This window comes from Poecilia reticulata, chromosome 15 (genome assembly GCF_904066995.2).
Source record: "Poecilia reticulata chromosome 15, P_reticulata-male-v2, whole genome shotgun sequence".
Taxonomy (NCBI): domain Eukaryota; kingdom Metazoa; phylum Chordata; class Actinopteri; order Cyprinodontiformes; family Poeciliidae; genus Poecilia; species Poecilia reticulata.
In genome coordinates this window covers 21,379,917-21,406,716 of record NC_088844.1, presented here as the reverse complement: position 1 = coordinate 21,406,716, position 26,800 = coordinate 21,379,917, and the positions used below count along the sequence as shown (strand labels likewise).

Sequence of the window (26,800 nt, the reverse complement as noted above, 5' to 3'; positions counted from 1 at the left end):
AAACATTCCTCTTCTGTTGTGTTTTGATCACCTGAGGAGGAGAAGAAGTAAACTTCACGGGACGAATTTGAGAAGAGGGGAAAAATGTCAGCAGCCTTAGCAATCTACTAATGGAGCAACATCGTCATTAGTGCACAATGAAAATCAGTTTTGTTTTTACACTTCTTTGTTTTATTCCAAAGTCTTTCTGAAAAAAAAACTATAAAAAGAGGTACAGGTTATAACTAGCATGCTTCAGTTGTAATTTCCTTGACCAGCAGCAGCCTTAATTAGAAGGAGCGCTGGAAGAAAAATGCTCCTTATCTTTGCAGGGTAGGCAGAGCTCACTTCTTTTTATTCAGACCAACAGCTTTGGTGGAGCTCCCGCCTCTTTCTGAGCAGAAACTAAATACAGATCCTCTGCCTCATCATCACAGCGGCGTTACTTCCCTTAAGGGTGGATTTATGGTTTTCAGAGTTGCAGTCCCGCCCCACATCCGGACAAAAAGCAACGGTTCTACTGCAAGCACTAGGTCCGAGCTTACCTGCCAACAATGTCATCATTACAGTATGAAAGTAGCAAAACACAATTTATATATGTCGACCAGTGGATCATTTGTTTAGGAAAGGAATGATGAGAGAAAAGATTTTGTGTAAATGTGGTCAGACTGGACTTAAATTGCAGACGGCAGCAACATTAGAAGCACCAAAAGGGGAAATGCAAGCCAGAGCGCAGCAGGGCAGGAAATGACTGCTGCATAGCTCTCTGTGGGCTGAAGCCTACATGCTGCTGCAAGCACTCTGGGAGCTTGGCCCCAGCAGAGGCAGTGACATAAGAGCAACGGCTTCACAAATCTGTGAGAACTGGGACATCTGCTGGCGTATCGCAGTACTGAACTCTGTTTTTTTGTTGTTTATATCTGTGAGAATTAAGCCAGGCACCTTAATAAGTAAGGGCCAATAAATATAAAAGAAAAAAAATGATTCAAATATAAACTCTAGAGTTTGAATCTGTAAATTCTAATTTTGTTTGATTAAAGAGGAACAACCTAGTTCAAATCTCACAAACTTGTAGCAATTTAAGAGAGATGGTTCTAACATCTGTTTTGTTTTTGGTAGACAATTTTCTAAACAGCATTGCAATGCGAATGACTAGCACTGGTGTTGTAAAATTTACGTGCAAGAGAAATTCAACTCATCCACTTTTTGTGTTTTATTCTTGAAGAAAAGAGTTTTATTCACTGGTGCAAGGATGTTTCTCACCCACTCCAAACCTCAAAAGAAAATAGAACTACCACACATTTAAGACTTGGTGAAGCTGCTGTAATGAAACGTACATTTAATTCAATTCAATGACACCTTCTTTATCCTAGTGGAGAAATAAACTATTACAGTAGTTCTCATTACATAGGTTTCTTCAATGAGTAATTGAAACGTGGTTACTGCTGTGAGTAGGAGGGATCTCCTGTAGCAGTCTGTGGTGAAGCGGTTCTGAGGAATCATCTGACTCCAGTCATTCTGCTGCTTCATTAGCAGAGGATGCTTTGGGGTTTCCGTTAACTCCATTATTTTATGAGGTGTCCTCTGCAAATCAGTTATGGCAGCTCCGGTTTGGTCAGCTCACTGACTCAGATGATCCTACCTCAATACATGGGAAAATAATTCAAAATACAAAAACTACTATCGTGATTCAACAGCTATTTTAATAAATCTTAAGACAGGTGACAGTTGAAATATTGATTACTGTTTATTAGTAATTTTTTTCACCCTGCTCAGCTGTTTTAAATCAGTTTCATCCTGTTATATTTACAATTCTTAAAGGCATGGTTAAATGGTTAAATGAAACCCTGCTGAAATCAAACCTGCATGGCTCTTCAAACAAGATTTTCCTGCTATTTGAGCCTCAGTCCCTGTTGTTATTAAAAGCAGCATTACTTCCTGTGTGGTCCCCAATGGTACATGCAACTGTAAATTGTTTGATAAAAAAAAATAAAAACGTATCAGTTTTTTTCACATTATGTACCAATCTCAAAGCTTTCATTCTTTCAGAGATATTGGAGAAAGTAGCTTTTACCCAATTTAATGCTCTTTTGTGGAGGTTTTCCAGTCTAAATGAGAAAAATATGAAAGGTGTTGTATTTTTCAGCCCAAGCTGATCCCTCTTCTTCCAAAGAATTACCTGATGTTTGCTGATTGTCCTTTTTTAAGCAAGCATTAGCAATAATTGTTCCCTCAAAACTAATCCCTAGTGATTAACTTATAAGCAAACCTCTGTCTGCAGATAGCGAAAAACAAATAAAGGTTCAGAGTTGATGACTAAGTAATTTTGTTTATGCAGTTATTTAATCCAAATAAGGTCCTACAAAACATCTTGATTCTTCTGTTTGCTTGCAGCTCTGCTACAACATCGTCACATTCAGCCACTGTGGATAAAAGCATTAGCAAGTTAGTCTTTCAGCTTTTCCTTCCAACCAGCCATTTTCCTTTTATTGAACACACATCCTAGCCCTTACCTCCATGAAGTTCAGCTCGATGGTACCAGAACCATCTTTGTCCAGCCCCTCAAAAGTGTCTGTAGAGATGTGAAGTAACAAAGATCATAACTTTTATGTTAGCTTCCAGGCACCAAGTGAAACAAAATCTCCATAAGGGGAACAAAACTCACTGAAAAGTGTCTCCAAGCGAATCAGGCAGCCCACAAAGTTATCAAAGTCAATGGTGAGGTTCGTTTCACTGTAGCGAGCCACAATGATCTGATGGAGAGAGTTGTTCAGAGAGAAACCTGTAGAAACAGACCAATCACACAACTGTATTTCCTCTTACTTAAATCTCACAAGTGGAAATATAACTTAATAAACAGGTTTCTCACCCGCGTCCTCGACGGCCACCCGCATCTCGGAGGAGCTCATGTACCCACTCTGATCTACATCTCTTGATTTGAACAGATCCTGAGTGGAAAAACAAGAAGTTAGCGTCTGCTATCAGTAGCTAACTACTATTGCAGATAAATTATAGAGGTAAAAATAAATAACAAACCATAAATTTCTCAATCTTTGTCCACAGGATCTTAAACTCTACCAGGCCCAGCTTACCAGTTCCATCTTTCTTTTACATAATTGTTAAGGAATTCTAGACCAAGATCACAAGATTAAAAACTTCTCTATGATCTCCCGCTCCTCAATTCTTAGTATTTTGTAGATTTACTGGTATTTTTGGGGGTCGTTTTCTTGTTATAGAGACCAGTTCTGCTTATGCTTTCATTATTTTAAAGATGAATTCACATTTTTCTCAAGCGTCCTCTGATAAACTGTGATTTCAGAAAAATGATAATTTCAGAGATTTTGATTAGAAAGGATACATCCAGCAGGTTAATCATATTGCGGCAAGTTGCAAGACTAAACCCGCTGGTTTTGATGTCTTCTCCTGAAAAAATGCATAAAGAAAATGTGAATTGTGCCTGAATCTAAAGATCGTTAATGTTACATCTGGGCGATTAAGGAAGCAGGAATCTCTTACTCTTCATCACCACTCTGTTGAGGATTCTTTGCAGCTCATATGTAGAAATTTCCACATCCTGAGCAATGAGACAAACACTATTATTTTAATTTCAAAAGCAGATATTTGAGAGTATGAGACTGTAAAAAACTGTTTAGCATGCTGACCTCTCCTGCAAGCTGTCCAAAAAGCTTCTTGAATTTGTCACTGATGTCATCTTCATCAATATCGATCTAAATATAATAAAGGCGAGCTTTCATTTGCTGTCAAAATTAAATGAACATCATACCGCAAATGCAAATTGAAAACAATACCTTCTCCACATGACTTTCTACTCGTTCATCAATCACTCTGAAAAATGCAAAACATTATATCAATATTGCAGAAACTAAATTATTTTATGTATGACTATATATTTTGGCGGCATACTGGAAATCTGCCTGTTTCTCAGAGAACACCCGCACGTAGAAGTCCCCGTTTTTGTTGGGCTCGAAGGTGGAGGGAACAATGAGATACTCTCCAGGGGGAAGACAGAAGCGGTTGCACAGCTCCCTCAGGTTGATGAAGGTCTCGGAGCGTGCTGCTGCACGGTTGTACAGGAAGAAATCTTTTTTCAGGTGCACTTGTGTCTTGCCAGAGTACTGCAAAAAGAACCAGATAGTGTACTTTTGTAAGAAAGCCCACACGATCCGCTAATATAAAGCAGCATTTTCTGGTGACACATTTCACTGGGAGGAACATGTTGACACACTCCTGTACCTATCAGAGTAACAACGCTGGTCTGAAGTGGACCAGAATTTATGTCTATGTGAATGCTATAAGTTTTAATCTTTCAAACTAATGTTTTTGTCACAACAGGTAATTTGTACATGGGTCCTGGCTTGTTTAGGTCTCCAGAAATATTACTGTTACACAACATTTCTCTTGTTTTTCTAATCATCATATGGAGTGCTTTTGACAACTTTGTGCTGTTTTACTTTTTTTTACATATTTGTCTGTTTTGGTCCTTCAATTAAGATATCTAAAAGAAAAAACATCCCTGAACACACTTTCATTTTGAAAATGATAATTTACATCCTTTAAGAAATAAAAGTATTTTAGGATTTGAAATATCCCAGTGCAGCCAGTAGACTCTCTGGATGATATACCTCCTTGGGAAGCTATAAAAAAAGGAAAGAAAGTCCAAGGTTAGACTCTTATAAAATGCTACACATTCTCAAATACTGATTTCATTTTTATTTTATCCCCTCACATCATAAATTGCAAATCCAATGGTCTCCATGTCTTCTCCCACTTTCCTCCTGTGGCGCTTGTTTTTCTGCATCAGGCCCACAATGACCGTGCATCCCTCCTCCTCACCATCATTGGGGTCGTCGTCCACCTCGTCCAGCTTTATCACAAACTGAGGATTTGTCCAGAAGGTGTCTAAAAAGGGGAGCAAGTGTTAGTGGAACAACTGAAGGGCAGGTTTAACGTGGCCAACCCTGTGTTTTGGTATAAAACAAAGCATTTCCATACTTATTTGTTCTATTGGGAAAGATGAGCAAAATAATCTCAGAAAAAATCTATATTTTATTCTTTACTTGTACTTAAATAAAAAATATATTGTAGTAGTACATTGCTCTAAAAAAATAAATCCAACATTTTAATTTAATTACATAGTTAATTAAATGTAATCAGTGGTTAAAAAGCATACTGAGATACATTTATTTATATACAGCTTATACCACAGCTGTCTGCAGCCCTAAAAGTTCCACTAAAATTATGATGACTGAACAGAGCAGCAGAAACAAGCTGCTGCTGCTGCTGCTGTCATAATTTTATCAATTCTAAAACTTTTTTTTATGTTGCTGAAAATCCTATTTTTTACTGTATTTTTTTAGTGTACGCCTCTCATCTCTACATTCATCAACTGAGTTCAAGACTGCAGCAGTCGGAGTAATTAGCGCACGCACTGTTACAAGCAGTATCAGTAAATGTGCCGCTGTCAAACTGGGCCTACCTGGATAGTTCCTGCAGCCGCCAGCTGACACACCTCTCCTCCATGTCTCCTCAAACTCTGTCTCCGCCCATTTCTGGTATTCATCATCTGTCAGAGAGTCAGGGGTAAGGTTGCAGATCTCAAGCTGGGAATACTCACGGAGGAAGTCGGAAAAGGACATCCTGTGAAAGCAAAGGTGAAAAAACAGGAAATTAAAGCAAAAATGGTTTCCTCCATGAAAAGAGAGAGAAAAAAAGATTTCTTATTTTTTTAGTTACCAGAATTCTCCATCCTCAGATCGGTTAGTCAGTCGCTCCCGATCCTCACTGCTAACAGATCTCCATTCATGAGAGCTGGAACAAAGAAACATAAAGAGTGAGACTTGCGCTAAGTGGTGGGGGTGGCTCCACACCTACATAGCAACCATAAACACATTGACACGGCTGTTCAAGATTTTCCACCCTTTCCAATAGGTGTGTTTGTTTATGTGTTATAACCATGACACACACACCTATAGCAAGTGTCATGTTCGGGCAGTTTGGGAGTAGAAGGAGAAAGGAAGAGATTTAGAAGAAGCAGTTTAAGAAATTTAATAAAAAATTTTTTGACAAATATGTTTCAAACTGGATTTGGAGTTGGGGTTGTTGTTCATAGAGGCATCAAATAGGCATTATTCGTCTTCACCCTATATGTTCTTCCATTGGATTGCAGCGTCATCTTGCAGAATACTCTGTGTATTGAGGTTGTAGTCAATTCTAAATTTGCTGCATGCTTGTCTACTGCTCTAGTTATCCTTCAAAAGCAGCAAAGTTGGTGTACAGTCCTCTTTCCAATGTTAGATAGAAAGTAGAAAGCACTAGATGTGTTCTTTTGTTAAAATGTGAATCAGCGGTGATTAATTTGATTTCTTTGGTTCCATTTCACTAGCCACATCCAGGCCTGACAACTCCTCAACATGTAGAATAGAGACATTGCTTTAATGGAACCTGTCTGACAACACGAAGTAGGCTCAACTACAGATGGGAAACAACATCATAAGCTCCGTTTCTATTGGTCATAAAATTGCGCAAATTGGAATTATGTAAATAAATTTGCTTAATACAAACCTTCCAATTTTTTAAAAGTTACATTCTTTGATAAAAGGTTTTTGTGCTATTCTATGGAGAGAGGAGAGAAAATCAAATGTTCTCCTCATGCAAGATTCAGAGGATCAGTAAAGTTGTGAAGCTACATCATCCTTGCACCTCAGATGTTTGTGCGGACCAGAATACTCTGATTAGCAAACTTCTCAGAGAACATGCTGGCTCTTACTTGTCACTCCATGCACCCGTCCACTCCACTTGACCCCACGGGTTTCTGATCCTGATCAGCTGCACCATGTCTCCTTGATACTCAACCTAATGCAGATCAGAAAATCAAACAACTCTGCTTCCAGTAGGAGGACACGTTTTGACCAAATAACTCCTGGAGTCTCACCTGGTCGGCCGCTGTGACAGAGTAAGCGTGCCCCTTCACCAGCTTGCTATGTGTGATCGCCTCAGAATCAGCTGCACTGGTGATCTGCAACAAAAAAAGAGATAATGTGAAACAAATACCTCAAACATAGCAACCACAGTAGTGATAGAAGAACCCAGACGAACATCAATGGAGCATCCCAAAAGAGAGCCTCTTTTCAAGGCCTTTTGGATTATTTTGAAGAGATGTGGATCTGGTCTCGCCAGTTCATGTCGCTCTGCGATGCCCCCAGTGAAGTCTTCAAAGCCCTCAATGGTGCTGCCTCCAGAGAGAGCCTCGTAGCATCCATTTATTCTAAAAGCAAAATAGCTTAGGTAAGGACCACACCTATAAAAAGCTCCAACAGTTAAATATTCATAGTCATCCATACTTAGCATAGGCTTTCTCCAGCAAGGCGCTCCAAAACTCAGAGCCCTCCGCTGAGTGAACAAACAGGAGTTTCCTGTCTCTGGTGGGCAGGCGATCATCAACAACCACATCTATCCAGTCACCAAACTGCCAGAACTGAGAGCAAGAAAAGATGATCCTACCACCCAAATCCAACTTTTTCATCTCTTAAACTCAATCAAGACTCTAACTGAGGCAGTGTTGTACCTGGAAGTGGAAAATTCCAGCATAGTTTTCAGTAAAGCTTTGGCCATGGGGCACAACGCGGGACAAAACCTGCTTGTTGAGAGTTAGGGAGGCAATAGCCGCCAGGAGCCAGCAGTCGCCTGGGAAAGAAAATCACCAGTGAAGGCCTAATGAAGCACATGGGACAATTCACTGCAAGATATTTCCAAAAAACTTAGTGATCATGTTGGTCATTTCCATCAAACAGATCTCTTCTGCTAGGCCTAATGTTCTTTTAATTTAGAGATGACTCGTACGCAAAATAGACGGAACAGAAAATACAGGTAGAAAACATATTACAGGATGAAGTGAAGACAGACAGTAATGGTAATTTGTTCAAATTACTAATAGGACACAAGACAAATACACAAATTATAACATAAGTTAATCAAATTAAATTAAGAAGAAAAACTGCACTGTTAAAAGCTAATCTACCATCCACATATTTTCAGGTGGTTTCTGTGGTGATTGGTTGCACAAAAAAAATGTAAATGTCAGCCTCATCTTTCAGTGTAACTCAGTAACACCAGCTTGTGGAAGATTTCTGGTAGACTGGGCGAAGGCACAGCAACAAGATTTGAGATGCTGTGATCAGTGACGGCTGATGTCAGCACACAAATATTTAAAAGAGATTTTGCTTCAGGTGTTTTTCCTGCACACAGAAAAGAAGCAGGAGGCTATCGAGCCATGATGCCGGGTTTAAGAGTATCGGTATTCACAGATAGTCTGTGTCAGAGTGAATGTGTCTCTGTTGAAAGCATGCAAACACATCTGAAGGGCTCAAGATAGAAAGATTTTGCATGTAAAATTTTGATAGTCTAATTTTCTAGTGAATAACTTTTGAATGTGATTCATTTCAAAGAGAATTGACATGTGTAGGTCAAGTTTAAAAAGAAAAATAATAAAATAAATAAATGTATGTGTTTGTGCTTCTCACCAAGTGCTCCCTGACAAATATCAGTCCTTGTAGCATCTTCAGAGATGAATTTTGGGTTTCGGCACAACTCCTGCAAAAAAGGGTCAATAAGACAAGTCAAACTGTGGTTCATCCTTGTTTAACCTTCTTATCTAACCCTTTTAAGAAGTTTTTAAAGTGACAGTTCATTATGTTTGAAGTGGGCCTTAGTTAACTTAGTTAAGGTAAATCCAGATAAGTTTGTCCCGAGGTCTTCAGGTGACTACTACTCCAGCAGGGGCCAAAGCCATTTTCCACTGTCTCCAAACAGCTCAAATTGTTTATGCAAATAATGTTTTATGAAATCTTGTTATTTACATGAAAACTGAAGGTTGGAGGTAGTGTGCCACACAATTTCTTATGTTAGCCATAGCTTGGCTTCAAAACAGGATTTATAATAAGATACTAGTCAAGAAGAACCAATCAGAGTCAGGAGGACAAACCATGTGCTGCCAATCGTGCTAATGGTAGAGAAGCAACTTAGTCTTCAAAGAAAACCATTTATTAGTGATGGGCTCTCTGAATCCAGGCTTCAAGGCTTGTACCGAGTAAAAAGGGGGCGTGTCCGATGAAGCCCCGCTTCGAGGCTTGTGTAGTCTTGCTGAAAACCACGTGACTGACAACAAACGAAGCAGCCTTGTTTCAAAATGAACGAGGCTGCTTCATTTCAAAATAAAATGAACGAGACTTCATTTTATTTTGAAGCCTCGTTCAAAATAAAATGAACGAGGCTTTTCAAAATAAAAGCGCTATGAGCCGTGCTGCTTCATGGGTTGTCCATTTGGTCGCGCTTCAGAGGAGAATATTTGTCCACTTGTCAGTGGCCAAATAAAATTAACATTGACCAACATATTTGATGTGTATTGATGATAGCACTAATCAAAATGTAATGTTTGTTACTGGTTTTCTCAATTGTAGATTATATTGTTTTTTTAACTGTATTTTTGTGATTTTTTTGATGTAAATCTCTTTGAACTGTGTTGTTGCTGAAATATGCTACACAAATAAACTTGATTGATTGTCTTAAATGGAGCCAGCAAGAGTAAAATCTCTGACATCTGGGAATACTTTGAGATTATCCTCACAATAAAATTCTTCTTAGATAACAATAATTAACCTGTCCACCTCCCAATTTCTTGCCTTCTGCAAAGTTCCACTGTTATTTATAGTTTGATCAGTAAAGATATATCAGTCTTGCACAGCAGAAATAGATTTAATGCTGTTGCAGAACTAAAATTCAACATGTAGCCAAATATAAGGGATGAGAGCCAATTAGAAATCCAAGAAAAAGCGAATGTCCCAACAAGCACTGCACTCCCAAGACTCAAAAACATCAAATCTCTTTACTGTTAAATCCGTCTGACATGAAAGAAAACCCAACACAACCACTGACGTTCAACATATACCAGAATTAGATCGGCTACAAATAATTTTAATAATTAAAACAAACGTCGTTTAACCCAGTTAAACGACATTTAACTGAAATCCTAAAAGGGTTTTAATGTTTTTATCTTTTTTAATCTTTTTTTTTTTTTTCAAAAATCTCTTTCTCTTTCTTACTGTTTATTCAATGTCACATGCTGTTTTTTTAGATTATGTAAAGCACTTTGAAATGCCTTGCTGCTGAAATGTGCTATACAAATAAAATTTGATTGATTGATATGACAATTCAATATGGTTTCATTGATTATCCTGTTACTAAACATGAGTTTGATGAAAACTTTGTGACAATATTGCATTTAGTAGTTTTTGGAAGTATGATCCAACTGACTGACAAGGCTGGTAGAGTTTCACCAGCAGATGTCACTAGGGAGTGATGAATGAGAATGAAGCATCGAGTAATGAACCTTTTTGCAAAGCAAAGGGCTGGAAAGATTCATTGCTTCATGAGGCTTCATTTGCCCATCACTACCATTTATCCACCGTCATCAGTGTCCGTGCTAACTAGCCTTAGCATTCGTGGCAGGCTATGTTGTTGTGAATCAGTGTAGCTTAGCAGAGAGCATGTCAGGATCGGTGGTTTGTTTTGTTTTGTCTTTTCTTTTTTTGTTGTCGTTTTGGAAGCCTGCTGCTTCCCACTTCCTCCACCAGATGCCACCCAGGAGCAGAGCCCCTGGAGAAGCGTGTAGTCCAGGGGTGTCAAACTCCAGTCCTCAAGGGCCGCTGTCCTGCAGTGTTTAGATGTGCCACAGGTACAAAACACTTGAATGAAATGACTTAATTACATCCTCTTTGTGTAGATACGTTCTCCAGAACCTTGCTAATGACCTAATTATTCTATTCAGGTGTGGTGCAGCAGAGGCACATCTAAAAGTTGCAGGACACCGGCCCTCGAGGACTGGAGTTTGACACCCCTGGTGTAGTCGAATCCAGAGACACACCTGTGGAGCATTATCTGACAGATGATGGGGATATTTAAGAAGCGGCGAGCTGACACTACTTTGCCGGAGCGTTGGTTTACCTCGGTAACAAATCGTTCCAGAGAAAGGCCCTCTGAGCATTTTCCCGAGATAATCGCGTCCTGTGTTTTTCTTCTTGTCAGGTTTACCTGGATTCCTCCATGGTTCGTTTAATCCCGGACCGCTGTCAGCCGCCAGCTCGCTTCTCCACTCAGCAAGACTTACCTGTCTGCCCTCCAACGGTTCATCGTCTCTCCACGCCGCCCCTGGATCCTTCTCTGCTCCTAAGAAACTTCCATCTGCTCCTAGTATATGGAGGACCAAAACTGACATAATAAGCCTCCCCCCTCAGTATATCTATTCATCCACCCCCTTGGATTTGCTGATTACTAACCGCTTCCTCTCGTTGACAGTGGCTGAACTGGTTATCCTTTCCAGACTCCTGCTCCGTGTTTTCCCCTACCCTTTCCCCCTTTCAATAAACTTTATTGTTGTTTTGTAACACGCGTCTCCTGATTGTGTTCGTGCATGTGGGTTCGTAAACTGGAGCCAAACATGACAGAACACTCAGGCCAACAGTCTTCCCCTGCAGACGCAATTAGGAGAGCCTTGGCGGAACAACAATCTCTATACTGTCTCTATACTGTGTCTCTAATCTCTATACTGTGGTGAGTCCGGCCATGTAGTCATGTGACTACATGATGCAGCCCTACAAGAGCTAGGTAGCCGGCAAGCAGAAACTAAACGCCGGCTTGCTGAAATATCTAATTTCCTCCAAGGCTCTGCCCAACAGGTCCTGAACGCACCATCAGCTTCATCTCAGGTTCCGCATCCATAGTACCTCCATGTCTTCGGAGGTACGACTGCCAGCGCCTGAAAAATTCTGTGGTGATGTGAGGAAGTGTAAAGGTTTTATTTTGCAATGTGGAATCATTTTCAACCACTCACCTCAGAGTTTTTTGCCATGATAATGCCAAAATAGCTTGCATGTTATCCTTGTTAACTGGACGTGCTCTGGAGTGGGCTGAGGCCAAGTTTCCCTTCCCCACCAATTTTGGCTGCACATTTTCAGAGTTTTTGAAGGAACTTAAGCAGGTTTTTTATCGTGACACCGACAAGACTTCAGTTTCTCGAGAGTTGTGGAATCTCAAGCAGGGTCAAAGAACAGTTTCTGAGTTCGCTATTGACTTTAGAATAAAAGCTGCAGCATCTGGTTGGGATGCAGCCGCACTAAAAAGTGCTTATTTCCACGCTCTGAGTGAGCAGGTAAAGGACAAACTAGCCACTCTAGATGAACCAGAGACTTTAAAAGACTTCATAAGTCTTACCATAAAGATGGATAACTGCATCAGATCACTTGCCAGAGAACCAAACCGTCGTAACTCTCCTTTTAGATCTCACTTTCAGAACCCACTTGGTATTTCTCCTGAGTCTCCAGCATCGACGCCTTTCCCCGACGCCAGAACCCATGCAACTGGGGCATACTCGCCTAACCCCAAAGGAGAGACGTAGGAGGTTAAATTCACGTCTTTGTCTATACTGTGGTGAGTCCGGCCACTTCATTGCCAACTGTCAAGTCCGTTTAAACCCCCAGGTCCGACAGTAACGACGAGGAAACTGTTGAACCCAACACCCACAACTCAATCTCGTCTAATCCTACCGGCATCTCTAATTAATAATCACTTGTCTTTTCCCCTGTCAGCACTTATCGGCTGCGAACAAAATCTAATCGATTCAGCGCTAGCGAGGTAGAACCACTGCCAGTTCCCCTCCGAGTTGCTGCCCTTAACGGTAAAGCATTACCTCACATCACACACAAAACCAAGCCAGTCTGTCTCGTTGTTTCAGGTAATCATTCAGAATCAATATCCTTTTTTGTGTTCAGTGCAGCCAGTTCTCCCATTGTTCTGGGATTTAACTGGTTATTAGCCCATAACCCTCACATTAACTGGGTTAAAGCTCACATAGAGTCTTGGTCACCCAACTGTCATACCACTTGCCTTCGTTCAGCTATTCCCTCGAGTTCCCCGACTAGAAATCCTTCTGAGAATGAATCCCCCGATCTTTCTTCTGTACCCGTAGAATACCATGATCTGGCGCCCGTATTTAATAAGGATAAAGCCCTGTCACTTCCACCTCATCATCCGTATGACTGCGCCATCGACCTTCTGCCTGGCGCCCCACTACCCAACAGTCGCTTGTATAATATCTCCCGGCCCGAACGCCAAACCATGGAAAAATACATCAATGACTCCTTAGCAGCAGGCATCATCTGAACATCCACCTCGCCCCTAGGGGCAGGATTTTTCTTTGTCGGAAAGAAAGATGGGTCATTACGAACGTGTATTGACTACAGAGGATTAAATCAGATAACCATTAAGAACAAGTACCCACTACCACTCCTCTCTTCCACCTTTGAACCCGTTCAGGGAGCCACCATTTTCACCAAATTGGATCTAAGAAATGCCTACCACCTTCTTCGAATCCGTGAAGGGGATGAATGGAAGACCGCTTTCAAAACACTAATGGGTCACTATGAGTACTTAGTCATGCCCTTCGGCCTGTCGAACGCTCCTGCCTTCTTCCAAGCATTAGTGAATGATGTGCTAAGAGACTTTAGAAATGATTTTGTATTTGTCTACCTGGATGATATTCTGATTTATTCCAGCTCCCTGAAGGAGCTGGAATAATATAAGCCGCACTATTGGGCTAATTAACCGAAGGTTTTGGTGGGACTCAGTTCACAAGGATGTAAAGGAGTTTGTTCTCGCCTGCCCCGTCTGTTCGAGAAATAAGTCATCTCACCAGTCGCCCGCAGGATTATTACAGCCCCTTCCCACACCCAAAAGACCCTGGTTGCACATCGCCATAGACTTCGTTACTGGACTACCCCCATCTAAAGGTATGACCACCATTTTTACTGTCATTGACCGCTTTTCGAAATCCTGCCATCTCATTCCTCTCCGCAAGCTTCCCACCTCTGCTCAGACCGCCCAGTTGTTGATTAAGCATGTCTTCAAGCTGCATGGCATGCCTCAGGACTGGGGTCCCCAGTTCATATCACAGGTTTGGAAACAGTTCTGTTCTGCCTTGGGTGCCAAAACTGCTCTCTCTTCCGGTTATCATCCCCAGGCCAACGGGCAAACCGAGAAAATGAACCAGGAGATGGAGGCTACCCTACGCTGCATCTCCTCCTCCAACCCCAAAGACTTGGCTCAGTATCTCCCTTGGGTCGAGTATGCCCACAATAGCCACATCTCTGCTGCCACCGGGTTGTCTCTGTTCGAGGTCTCCCTCGAACGGAGGGTGGGTACCAGCCACCTTTATTATCCATTGACGAAGACAAGATTTCGGTAACCTCAGTTCAGCATCACATCCGCCGTTGCAATAAAATCTGGAAGGAAACTATAACCGCACTCAACCACACAGTCGCACGAAACAAACGTCTGGCCGACCGCAAGAGGACACCTGCTCCGGTCTATACAGCGGGTCAAAAGGTTTGGCTGTCCACTAAAGATATCCCCCTGAAATCCATGTCCAGGAAGCTGTCACCTAAATTTATTGGCCCATTTGAGATTTTGTCGGTTGTCAGTCCAACAGTTGTACGTCTTCGTCTGCCCCCCTCTTTACGTATTCATGCCACCTTCCATGTCTCGCAGGTCAAACTAGTCCGGTCGAGCCCCCTTTGCCTGAGTGTTTGTTTACCTCGGTAACAAATCGTTCCAGAGAAAGGCCCTCTGAGCATTTTCTCGAGATAATCTCGTCCTGTGTTTTTCCTCTTGTCAGGTTTACCTGGATTCCTCCGTGGTTCGTTTAATCCCGGACCGCTGTCAGCCGCCAGCTCGCTTCTCCACTCAGCAAGACTTACCTGTCCACCCTCCAACGGTTCATCGCCTCTCCACGCCGCCCCTGGATCCTTCTCTTCTCCTAAGAAACTTCCATCTGCTCCTAGTAAGCCTCCCCCCTCAGTATATCTATTCATCCACCCGCCTTGGATTCACTGATTACTAACCGCTTCCTCTCATTGACAGTGGCTGAACTGGTTATCCATTCCAGATTCCTGCTCCGTGTTTTTCCCCTACCCTTTCCCACTTTCAATAAACTTTATTGTTGTTTTGTAACACTCGTCTCCTGATTGTGTTTGTGCATGTGGGTTCGTAAACTGGAACCAAACATGACAGATCAAGGGGAATGGTGTGAGTGCAAGAGTGATTGACAGCACTAAGACCCTCCTCCTGGCTCTGATTGGTTGTTTCCTACTGAGTGGTGTATTTCTGCAGTTAGTACCAGGGAGAAGGCAGAAGAGCTTGATTTTTTTTATTTTATTGGATTATCTTTTTTCTGCAGAAATATTGTCATGATATAATGATAATTTAAACGAAAAACATATTTAAAAAAAATAAAATAAAAGTTACATACTGCAGCTTTAACAGAACCTCACTGAAGAAATGCAGAACTATTTGGAACTGTAAACCCTTTAAGTGTTATGATAGTGATGCACATACTTTTGACAGAATTAAAAGTATTATAAAACAAGATTATAGAGAATAACAATTCCCTACCTGCAAAAATCCCTATTAAAAGCATGAAAGCCTTCTTTCATCCGCGATTTATGCTCTAACAATCTCTGACTGCAGTAGCTTTCCATAAATGTCCATTTAACAACACTCACGGTGGGTCTCGTCCAGGTGACTCCCCGCACTTTGGAGGAGTTTGGTCCGAGCTCATTGAAGCCTAAGGATGAAGGCAGAGCTTCGAAGCAGTCATCCTCAAACAGCTGTCCTCTCTCCAGACAGCTCCTCCTCAGCTCCTCAAAGTCTTGGTTCAAGTATTTCCCTGCGTGAGAGTTGGTTCCAATCCCCTTGGATTTCTCTCTCAAATGCTGAAGTTTGGTTGCGATGCCTGACATCTTGAAGGGGTTTTGAACAGTTTCCGTCTACCTGTGGCTGGCTGCCTCTCCCTCGTATGTGACTGTGTGTTTGGTTAAACAGGCTTTGTGTGATTTGTGCAGATCAAATGTTTCCACACCCCTTATTGTTCATGCCAGACAGCCCTTTCTGGTTCGCATGTTTGTTGCCAGTTCAGTCACCATAATTCTCATGAGTAGAGATAGAAAACAGGTAACACTGTTCAAAATCAGACATAAAGAGACACATTTCTTAGTATTTTTATTTTTCTTTATTTAGTGAAATCTACAGCGCAAAAAATTTATTAGTTAGATTCACTTTTCAAACTCTTCTTTCTTCTCTTTATTGTTCTTGAATATTTCTTGTGCTTATCCTCAGAGCTAATAGATCGCCAGGCACATCCACTGCAAGAGGAAACGGAACAAACAAACAAACTCAAAAATCTCTTAAATAGCAATCATGTAAAGACATTTTATTATGTCCCCCACCTGTTGTATGTTCAGCTCAATCTTCCCCGAGTCTCCTCTCTCCAGGGCCTTGAACATTTCTGTGGGAGAGGCGGACAAACAGAGGAATTACTAATGCAAACACCACTAAGCTCTCCGTCGGCTCAATTGCAAAAACATTGCTGTGAAATTTCTCTATTTGCTCTGGTGTCACTCACTGAAGAGCATTTCCAGCTTAATGAGACAGCTCACAAAACTGTCAAAGTCGATTGCAAACTGAGCATCCGCATAGCGATTGACGATGGCCTGCAGCACAGCACTGTTCACACTGAAACCTGCAAAAAGAAAGACGAGCTGTGTGTTATTGTGTAGCTGATATGTGTCACTCTTAAAGATAAAGGGGTGTTAGTTCTCAACCTGCTGGTCAGGTGTGGTTATTGAAAGGTATCGGGCTTCAGCACAGTTTTGTGCTGTGCATTTTATTGTTGTGCCAAAGTTTACATGCGTGAAACAAAACTTGAGTGCTGGGCGGGAGCTGCCTAACTGGCTTTTCCAGTTCTGCTGTAACTGAACTCGCATGTCTTTTGAAAACACACACACACACACACGACACGCACACACACAAACATCTGAGTCAGTAGTTTGCTATTTGTTCCTGCAGTGCTTCGTCAGACACAACAAACACTCAGAAAAAGAAGCACCGCCACGCGATTGCAAAGCTGTGCTGGAGAAGCAGGCTTGCAAGTAATTTAGTGAGAAGACAAAACCATGAAAATAATCCTTCAGCAGTTTATTTCAGCTATTTTTTTGCATCTCAAGCTTTTGCGGTGAACATTTGTTAACATGTCTGTTACCTGCTTTAGTAGCGGCGGCTCTCATTTCCAAGGAGCTCATCGTACCCGAGTGGTCTGTGTCGTGGCTCTTGAAGATCTCCTACATCGACACATTAACAGCTTGATCACATGGCCAGGTTTTATAGAATGGCTGACATCTATTTGTAAGGCATTTAAAAACACACTGGAAAGCCAAGAAATGCAAAAATCTTGAGTGGTGTGAAACATGCATAAATTACAATTTACATTGTGTGGTTTTCAGACCAAATAAACAGTTTATTTATTTATTTATTTATTTATTTATTTATTTATTTATTTATTTATTTATTTATTTAAAGACCTTCATTTATTATTAACTTGACAGGAAGCAGGTGGGAAATTGCCTGTAGTCTATCTGCTGTATCACTGGGCCACAAGACACAGTCATTTATAATAACCTTTTTCAAAACAAAAACTCTACCATATGGATGATGATGTTGTGTATGTAATGGCACCACCTTGAAGAAATATACATAAACAGGTAAGAGTGTAAATTATAGATATTCACAAGCATTTCTTTTCATAGTGGTGGCTAACAGACTTAGTTCACAACAGTGAGCTTTTAAATGCTTGTGTAGCGTGCCTGTCTGTTAGGACTCCATTTTTCGTACTGGATAAATCTCTATATATGTTTTCACTTCATTAACTCAAATGGAAACTTTGCTATTATTGCCACTGACTTGGGTGATGGTTGTGTTATGCCCTGATGCCCATGTTCAGCAATTCAAACACAATTTTATCAACCTTTGGCAATGTTCTGATATCTTCATACTCACCCTTCTTCTTACACAATATTACATATTTCTCAGTACACTGATATCAGTTTTTGATATCAAAACACTGATATCAGTTTTTGATATCAAAAACTGGGTTAAGCTTAACCCAGTTATGCTTAACCCAGCTTAACCCTGGGTTAAGCTGTAAAAAAGGATTATAAATGCCTTATGAGAGGAGAACAACATGTCATACCAGGTATTTCTGAAGTTTGTTCCAGAGAACATGGAATTCCTTCAGTCCCAACTTGGCACTTTCATTTTTCTGACAATGTTAAGATTTTAAAGGTCTATCAATTCATGTTAACATCAAGAATTTTACATTGTTATAGAATTACTGCTTTGAGTGCCATCTTTAGTTAAGGATACATCCAGCAGACTGACTATGAGACGGGCCGTCTCGAGGCTGAATCCGTCTGTCTTGATGTCAGAGCCTGGAAAAGAAAGACACCAATGAGTTGCTCACTACAGTTCCCAAATCCCCAAAAGAAGCAGTAATTGTCACCGCTGTTACAGATGTGTATCAAACTTTAGAATGAATTAATCTTTTATCACAGCTGCATTACCACACGTTGACAAATGTTGAAAAACCAAATCTTAATCAGTACATTTATTATATTTCTAGCCTCTGGCATAAAGCTGCATGAAAACAAATATTTATATTTCCAGGAAACATCTCCAAAGATCACTTTCAGAGAAGCGCAACAAAGAGTGGGATCTTGTGGTTGCGAAGTTTCCATGCCAACCATTAGATGCTGTCTCTGTGCCATTGTTTGTGGCCTAGCAGAAACATAAACGTGCAGCTTGAAAGGGCTTTAGCTCAGACAATGATGAGAGTTCAGATGAGACAGAGTTTGTTGCAAGATTTTCCACAACAAACTCGTCAAGCTCAGAGTGCAGTTATTCCACTGCAATGAAAAAATGATTCACTTTAAGGTTTTTACACACTCTTAGCAGGAATTCTGTAACACGTGCGAGACACTTTATATTTAACTTCTCGGCATACTTACGGTGAGAGACAATGTTGTTCAGAATTTCAACTAACTCAAAGGCAGATACCTTCATGTCCTGTTCAACAACAAAAAGGCAAATTATGACCTTTTAGTTTTCCATAATGGAGTTTGGAAAGAAGATTGAAACCTTGATTTAAAGGGAACATGTGTGCTTCTGGACTTACACTGCCAGCAACTTCCTTAAAGACTTTCTTGAAGTGAGGATCAATGTCACTCTCAGACACCTTCTCCTATAAAAGAGTGATGAAAACAAATGAAACCACCAGCATTTTTGAAAGCTCAGCAAAGGCTCTGCTGAAGATAAAAGAAGCTGCAACTTTACCTCTTCAATTTTAACATCAATCTTCTTCTCCAGTCGACTGAAATATAAATCTGGAATTATTTCTGTTATTAATGAACTGGAAAAACAGCAACACAGACAAAAGTATCACAGATACCTGGTGTTGGCCTCTTTTTCTGAGAAGACCCTGAGAACAAATTTGCCGTTCTTATGAGGGTCAAAGGTCGAGGGAATGATGGCGTATTCTCCAGGGGGAAGTCTGAAGCGGTCGCACACTTCGCGGGTGTTGATGAAGGTGCTGCTCATCGCCACGGCTCTCTGACGCAGCAACACGTCTGGGCCGAGGCGAACGTTGCTGCGGCCTTTGTACTTAGAAGGGAAGGTTTTGTTTTTCTTTAGTAATTTCTTATATACAAGATTGAGACTGAAATGAAGGAGAGAGAGTTGAAAGACTAAGCGAACACAAACCTGATCTGGAACCTGCAAAACAAAACGACAAATGTTTTAGAAAAATTACTTTGATAAAGTTTAATATCTTTAAACTGGGTGTCAAATGACTTCGTGAGACCTGATAAATGGCAAAGCCGATGGACTCCAGTTCGCCATTAAGCCTCCTCTTCTGCCGTCCATCCTTTTGCATCAACCCCACCAGGAAGGTGCATCCGTCCTTCCCATCCAGGGGGTCGTCATCCACATCCTCCAGACGCACGACGAACTGAGGGTTGGAGGGGAACGTGGCTGGAACAGACCGAGGAGGAGAAATGTCTTACAGAGGGAAGCGACACAGAGCTTTGAGCTCTGAAATGCGGCAATCTTTCCAGGTTTCTGTCCAACCTGCATTGTTTCTGCAGCCGCCAGCGGTGGATCCCACCCTCCACATCCCTTCGAACTGGTAGTTGTTCCAGTGGCCAACCTCATTGCTTTCCAGAGTATCCGGGGTCAAGTTGCAGATCTCCAGCTTGGAGAAGTGCTTGATGAAGTCCGAGTAGGACATCCTGAAATCAAGAGCAAAGTTGTTCTACGTGTTGCAGAGATAATCACTGCCCTTAAGCTTAACATTTTATCAAAAAAAATTATCAAATACTTAATGTATTTTATCGTCAAACTTATTTTCTTTTCGGGCCACATCAAGATCAAAAATGTTTCTAAAGGGCCAGATGTGACAGAAAGTTCGCTTTAAGGAAATTTGGCAGAATGCAGACAAAACTGCTGTGACTTGACTGATAAACTATTTAAGCACACCAACTATTATCTTGAAATCTAGAAACCCATATAGAAACGTATGTGCGGTATCATCTATCACATGACATCCCACGAAAATGCAGTTCATAAACATACAAAATGTTGACTTAAATTCCTACATACCAGAACTCTCCATCTTCCGACATGTTGTTCAACTTTGATTTGTCAGCCTCACTGACGTACTTCCACTCATGGGATCTATTTTACAAAAATAACACCGTTAACAAGCAGTGAATGTTTTGCTTATTTTATTTAAAGAAAAGTTTAAAAGCAAAACGGTGTGAAAAAGTGTTTGCCCTCTTCCTAATTTTATGTTTTGCATGTTTGCCACACTTGAGTGTTTCAGAACATCCAATTTAAATATTAGTCAAAGGCAACACAAATAAACACAAAACACAGTTTTTAAAATAACGATTTTATTATTAATGCAGAAAAAAATGGTCCTGTGCAAAAGAAGTGTTGATTGGCTTTTTTTTCTCCCTTAATAATAAAAACGTAATTTTAAACCTGCATTTTATCTTAGCTTGTGCTGTCTTTAACTAAAACTTCAATTGGTTTGATGTTCTGAAACCCTGAAGTGTGATAAACATACAAACAAATACAGGAAATCAGAAAGTGGGCAAACACTTTTTTATACCAGACTAACATGAAAAATGAACCAGTTCTGTGTTTTCCTTCTTCTTTTATATGTGTCCACATTAAAGAAAAACAGACCGTTGGTTATCAATTTGCTGAACTGTCAGAATTTACCCGTCACTCCAAGGGCCTGTCCATTCCACTTGTCCCCATGGGTTTCTGACGCGGACCAGTTGAACATCCCTGCCTTGGCAGCTGACCTAGAAGAACAGGAGTGTGGAGAGTATAATTGAGCATAACACAAAACAAGAAACTAAAATAATTACCTCTTCTGCACCAGTAACAGAGTATGCATGTCCTTTGACAAGCTTCAGAGCTGTTACTGCCTCTGTCTCATAGGCGCTGGTAATCTAAAAAAAAAAAAAAGCATCAGAGATAAACACTTTAATCAGGTGCCTTCATGACTGCGTGTTTTGTCTGTGTTCAAACTGCAGTGCAGTTAAATATGAAAATGAGACTTGCATCAATAGAGCAGCCCAGTAGTGAACCCAGGCTCAGGGCTTTCCGAATGATTTTGAAGAGCTCCGGTGGAGCTTTGCTCAAGGTGTAAATCTCAGCAATCCCTCCTGTGAAATCCTCAAAGCCCTCGATGGTGTTTCCTCCAGACAGAGCTTCGTAGCAGCCGTTCACCCTGCCAGACACAAGGGGGAGGAACAAATTTAGCTCCTCAGTTTGCGCTCCACTAAAATAAACAAACGTACAAGGCGGAGTGGTTTGTACTTCGCGTAAGCTTTCTCCAGGAGAGCGCTCCAGAACTCGGAGCCCTCTGCTGAGTGAACAAAGAGAAGCTTCCCGTCTCTGGTGGGTAAACGATCATCTATCACGACATCCACCCACTCACCATATTGCCAAAACTGAAAGAAACGATGTGTTAAAAACACACACAAAAATATGAATCTGGTCTCATTCAAAAAAAGAAAACCTGGAATCCTTCAAATATTTAATAATATTTAATAATATAATAAAACATTATCAAAAATACCCAAAGAAAGAAGCCTGTTGGGTAAATGTTAGTATTAAGTTTCCTGACCTGAAAGTGAAATATCCCAGCGTATTCCTCAGTGAAGCTCTGACCAGTGGGAACCACCCGTCCAAGGATCCGCTGGTCCAGAGTTAGAGAAGCAATGGCAGCCAGAAGCCAGCAATCCCCTGAAACATAAGGGCAAATAATTGTGAATTAAAATACACAGAAAGATTGAAATAGACACTTGTGATCTGCTGTGCATTTTATTTACATTTTGAAAACACAAAAAATGATAATATTTCCATCTTGTGTGTTCTGTGTTATTTCCTCCAACACACACTCCTTTCATTAAGGGGCCATTACTTCTGTTTCAAACTATAACACTATTTTCAGATTAAAGTAAATATGTAACTTCTGTAAAATTAATATACACTAATATACATACAGATGAACTAAAATTTGAGTCATGACTTTGCCAATGCTAATTTTGTCTTGGATGAACAATGAAATATGCACCAAAAATTGAGTTTAGTGATGCAAGGTAATTAATAACCAGCAACATTCAGCTAAAAAAAGGGTAAATGTTATAATGAAAAAAATTCTATATGACTTTAAATGATACTTTTAATAAACCTTAACCCTCAAAAATGACAAAACTGCAGCAGCTTTGTGAACATCTGGCTGAATCGTGTATGGGTGATTTAGTAGGATCAGCTTTACTATCATCACCTCTACTAATTAAGCTAAACTTGTTCATTTCTGGTGTTAATGTAACCCAGAACAAATTATAAAAAGTAAAACCCAACTACATTTTTCATTCATTGATAAAGATTTGTTTGGATCTGTCAGGGTGTTTTCAGAGTTAAGAAATGATGAAAAATTTAAATATGTTGCTTTTTAAAAAAAAATTTTTTAACAAAAAACAATCACAAAAAATGTTAACTAACCAGACAGTTTTAAGCTTAAATCTGTGCACTGCTGAGAGAAATGAAAAATATACAATCAGGAAAAACTACCATTTTTAAACTGCCCTGATTTTCACCAAATAAAACTTAGAATCAGTCTTAGCAAGTACATAAATATAGGATGTGTGCACATAAGATAGACATTTTAACATTTATTTGTTATCAAATTATGAAAGCACATCTAACTTCACATGACTGTAAATAAAATTTACAGCACTGAGCTTCAGGATATGAGACTAAATGTGCGATTATCAGAAGTACTGAAATGTCACTGGTAGGTTTGACCTTTTAGTGTATAACATGAAGGTTTCTGCAGCCTTCAGGGTTAAAGGGTTAAAGGGAAACGAAAAGTCATTGTGTGTTACCACACGCTGTAAATGGATCAGGACTGGGTTTTTCTCAAATGCAAATTTAATGGCAGCAGTTGGGGGGAGGGATTATTACAGACGGATTGTTGACGCTTTAAAAATGGAAGCATAAAACTCACCTAATGCTCCCTGACAAATATCCGTCCTTGTGGCTCCATCGTCAATGAACATTGGGTTTGAACACAGCTCCTACAGGACAGATGGAAAATTTTGAAAAAAATCAATTATATACGTGTAATAGACTTATTATTTTAAGTTGCTTCTTACCGTTGGCCTCTTCCAAACAATGCCTCTTGTCTTGGATGAGTTCGGCCCCAGCTCATTGTAGCCGAGTGACTTGCTCTCGGCACCAAAGCTGCCATCCTCAAACAGGCGTCCCCTGCTCAGACACTGCTGCCGCAGGGCCTCGTAGTCCTGACCGCAAAACTTCACTGCGTTCTGGTTGGTGCCGATGCCCTCCGCCCTCTGCTGCTGGTGGGCCAGTCGATCTGCTGTGGAGGTCATCTTCACCCTTTCTGAGCGCTCGCTTGCAGGATTTCCTTATTTAACAACAGGGCTTGTTTGCCTTGTGAGATGCTCTTCTATGAAGGAACGCTTCCCAGAAGTGCTTTTGTCCGGGACTCCTTTATAGCGACCTATAGGGAATGAAAGATGGAGTCGGATAACAAACAGGGAGGAGCTGCTTGTGGACAGGTGAGACAGGTGGTGCAGACAGCAGCAGGCGTAAGCAAATCCACGATGAGCTCGCTGTGACCACAGCCGAAACAAAACAAGGACACACCTTAAAGTAACAACACCACTATCACCTCTTGTCATTTCATTTCCAGGACTAAATGTATAGATTAGACACTGGAAATGTTTGCCAAAGCATCTCTCTGCTTTGAAAACGCTAATACACTATGAAAATTAATACAAATGATATACAAAAGTACATTTACGGAGACTAGTTGGTGGTAGAAACAGATTGCATGCTGTAAATACGGGTGGGAGTTGAGGAAGAGATCCCTCAACATACTGAAGCAACAGTTTAAATAGGTCAAATTTAAGATACTGTGTTTCATAACCTGAGGCACTCACCGACACACCCAGTCAGGAGTTGTAGTGTTACATCCTCATTTTGTGCTTACATCCTCCAACTGAAATATAGAGCACCATAGGTCTAAACAAATGTTATAGTAACTCAGTTTAATCAGGAATTAAACTGATCCTTTTGTACAGCGTCAGATTTGTGTTCTAAACCATAAAATACAATAAAGTTTGTGGCCTTCAGATGACAAAATATGGAAATTATTTTGTAAAGTAGTGCATATATGGTATTATGATAAAAAATTCTTAATAATTATTTGCAAATGTCCATAGACATCAACAAAGATGACCATATATCCTAGAAAAATGTTTGATTACTGAGTAAAATGTTCAAAACACAGTTTGTGAATTCATGTTTTATCTGCCTTTATTTGTTTCCATCACATTTGCATAAAATCTATCTGGTGATTATCAGCTCAACATTCCTCAGAGACAGAGCAAGCAGCTGCTTCTCATGACTGGAAAGCCTTCATAAAAGAAATGGAGTCTATATTGTGTGAAAACTCTTATTTATGAAGTTTGAATTTCAGTATCTCAGTTTTAGAAACAAATGTGAAACTGGAAGAGGACAGAGTGGAATATTTTTCAGATTTCACTCTGAATTTTCACTCTGAAATCTGAAAAAGCAGTGATTAAAGCATTGTCACTTGACAAAGCAGGTGCTTCTCTGGTCTACACCACTCCCCCCCTGCTCTCTGTTGGGACAGCTGCCAAACCCACCGTGATTCCTGACAGATAACGTAGAAGAGAGGGCAATCTGTCTGGTATCAATAACAAGCAAATACATGGTTAAATGAACTAATAGTTCCCAAAGACAGACAATAAATCAGTTAATAGGAAAACAGTTCTTTGTGGAAGGAGAAATCTCAAAATGGAATCACCTGATGAAACTAATCACATTCCACGTAGATCAAAGTTAATCTTTTGTCTCCCTTCAAAATCCTTCTATAGGTTTAAAACTCAAAGGCCTCATTTAGCATCTGTGTGACCTGTTTTGCTTAGAGCAAATAAGTCTGGGGAGATGTATTCAGTCTTTGAAGTCATGAAAGAGGTTTGGGTGAGCTGGAACCACAAGAGGAACTGAAAGGGGGGAACCTAAATGAAAAACTTGTTTCAGCTGTGCACAAATTCAAAACAAAAGGTGAGGCTTTATGAATCAAAACAAAGACAATCAAACTAAGAAGAAACAATACAGAAGCTGAAGCAAAGATACAATAAATGAGCAAAGGAACCTGACAGAGAACCTGTTGAAGCAACAGAAATTAAGATGAACAGCAGGCCGGATCTGAGGGCGGGTTAGCTGCCTGTCTAAAGCAAAAGAAACCAATCACATATATTAAAAAAAAGTACAGAAAAATTGTAAAAATATCAAACCTTAAAAAAGGCAGGCTTGGTTATTTTACAAATAGCTATTCTTGCAGGCATGTATCCTGTTTACTCTCACAACAAGTCTCAACAGTTTAAATAAACATCAGATGTAAAGGTTTTATTTATCTCATGACAAGACAGCCTGATGAACTTGACGATTTTTAACCTTTGCTGCTGTTTATCACACATTATACCTCAGATGATAAAAAAACAGATTCACTCTGCAGTAGTGAGCTGAACCGTTCTCTGAATTGAAAAAAGTTTGTATTCAACTGCAGAAAATGTGTCTGCTATAGTAAAGCTAGTAGCAAAAGGCCTCTAAAAACTTGCATCTGCAAAATGTTTAGAGGGGCTCAATACAAATCAATGTCACACCTGTCAGATTTTATTTGTAGAACATTTAGAAAACCATGCATCACTTTCATTTAATTTTACAAATTTGATGAGCTGCTACATAAAATCTCAATAAAATTGAAATTTGTAGTTGTAATGTGTGAAAATATGGAAAATTTCAAGGGGTGAGATTATTTTTGCAAGGCACTGCGTATGTAGGGCAGGACGAGGCTGGACGTCACAGTAAATCTCTCCCCCTAGAGGCTCTGTTACAAAATGTTGGCACGTACATTTCCAAACAGATGCCACAGACCAGGTATTGTCATTCAGCAGTTTAGTACCTGATGTCGAAGTGATCGAGGATCTGTGACAAGATCTGGAAATTAATTCCCACATACATTCCCCGTAAAAATTTGACTGAGCCTGTGTCATTTTGGAAAAGAGTTAACGTCAGATTTTTATTTGTAATTTTTTTAAACACACATAATCCTAAACCAATATCATCTTCTTTCTACCCCACAACTATGTGCTATTTTGTGATTTATACCACCGAAATAAAATTAAGTTTGTGGCCCTAACAAAATGTGCAGCAATAAAAATGATTTTCTATC

The 26,800-nt window shown here is 40.3% G+C and overlaps 2 protein-coding genes across 2 annotated transcripts; both read right to left on the bottom strand.

The window, feature by feature from the left end:
- Window positions 1-1,664: 1,664 nt before the first annotated feature.
- LOC103477213 (calpain-2 catalytic subunit-like) lies at window positions 1,665-15,934 on the bottom strand. The gene is made up of 21 exons (XM_008430178.2): window positions 15,609-15,934; window positions 8,520-8,589; window positions 7,565-7,683; window positions 7,341-7,474; window positions 7,096-7,264; window positions 6,932-7,015; window positions 6,767-6,852; window positions 5,734-5,808; window positions 5,477-5,637; window positions 4,727-4,899; window positions 4,623-4,634; window positions 3,904-4,115; window positions 3,789-3,825; window positions 3,642-3,707; window positions 3,496-3,553; window positions 3,338-3,402; window positions 3,016-3,084; window positions 2,849-2,927; window positions 2,645-2,761; window positions 2,493-2,551; window positions 1,665-2,402 (listed from the first exon to the last, which is right to left on the bottom strand). Exons 1-21 carry the CDS (start codon window positions 15,843-15,845, stop codon window positions 2,379-2,381), a joined length of 2,106 nt encoding a protein of 701 aa, XP_008428400.2. The 5' UTR covers window positions 15,846-15,934; the 3' UTR covers window positions 1,665-2,378.
- Window positions 15,935-16,087: 153 nt separating this feature from the next.
- On the bottom strand, window positions 16,088-24,072 carry LOC103477212 (calpain-2 catalytic subunit-like). Its single transcript, XM_008430177.3, has 21 exons — window positions 23,670-24,072; window positions 23,522-23,591; window positions 22,136-22,254; window positions 21,826-21,959; window positions 21,568-21,736; window positions 21,372-21,455; window positions 21,220-21,305; window positions 20,593-20,667; window positions 20,062-20,222; window positions 19,796-19,965; window positions 19,696-19,707; window positions 19,385-19,596; window positions 19,270-19,306; window positions 19,112-19,177; window positions 18,945-19,002; window positions 18,304-18,368; window positions 18,131-18,199; window positions 17,144-17,222; window positions 16,508-16,624; window positions 16,332-16,390; window positions 16,088-16,247 (listed from the first exon to the last, which is right to left on the bottom strand). The coding sequence occupies exons 1-21, from the start codon at window positions 23,904-23,906 to the stop codon at window positions 16,224-16,226; spliced, it is 2,103 nt and encodes a 700-aa protein (XP_008428399.1). The 5' UTR covers window positions 23,907-24,072; the 3' UTR covers window positions 16,088-16,223.
- Window positions 24,073-26,800: the final 2,728 nt, after the last annotated feature.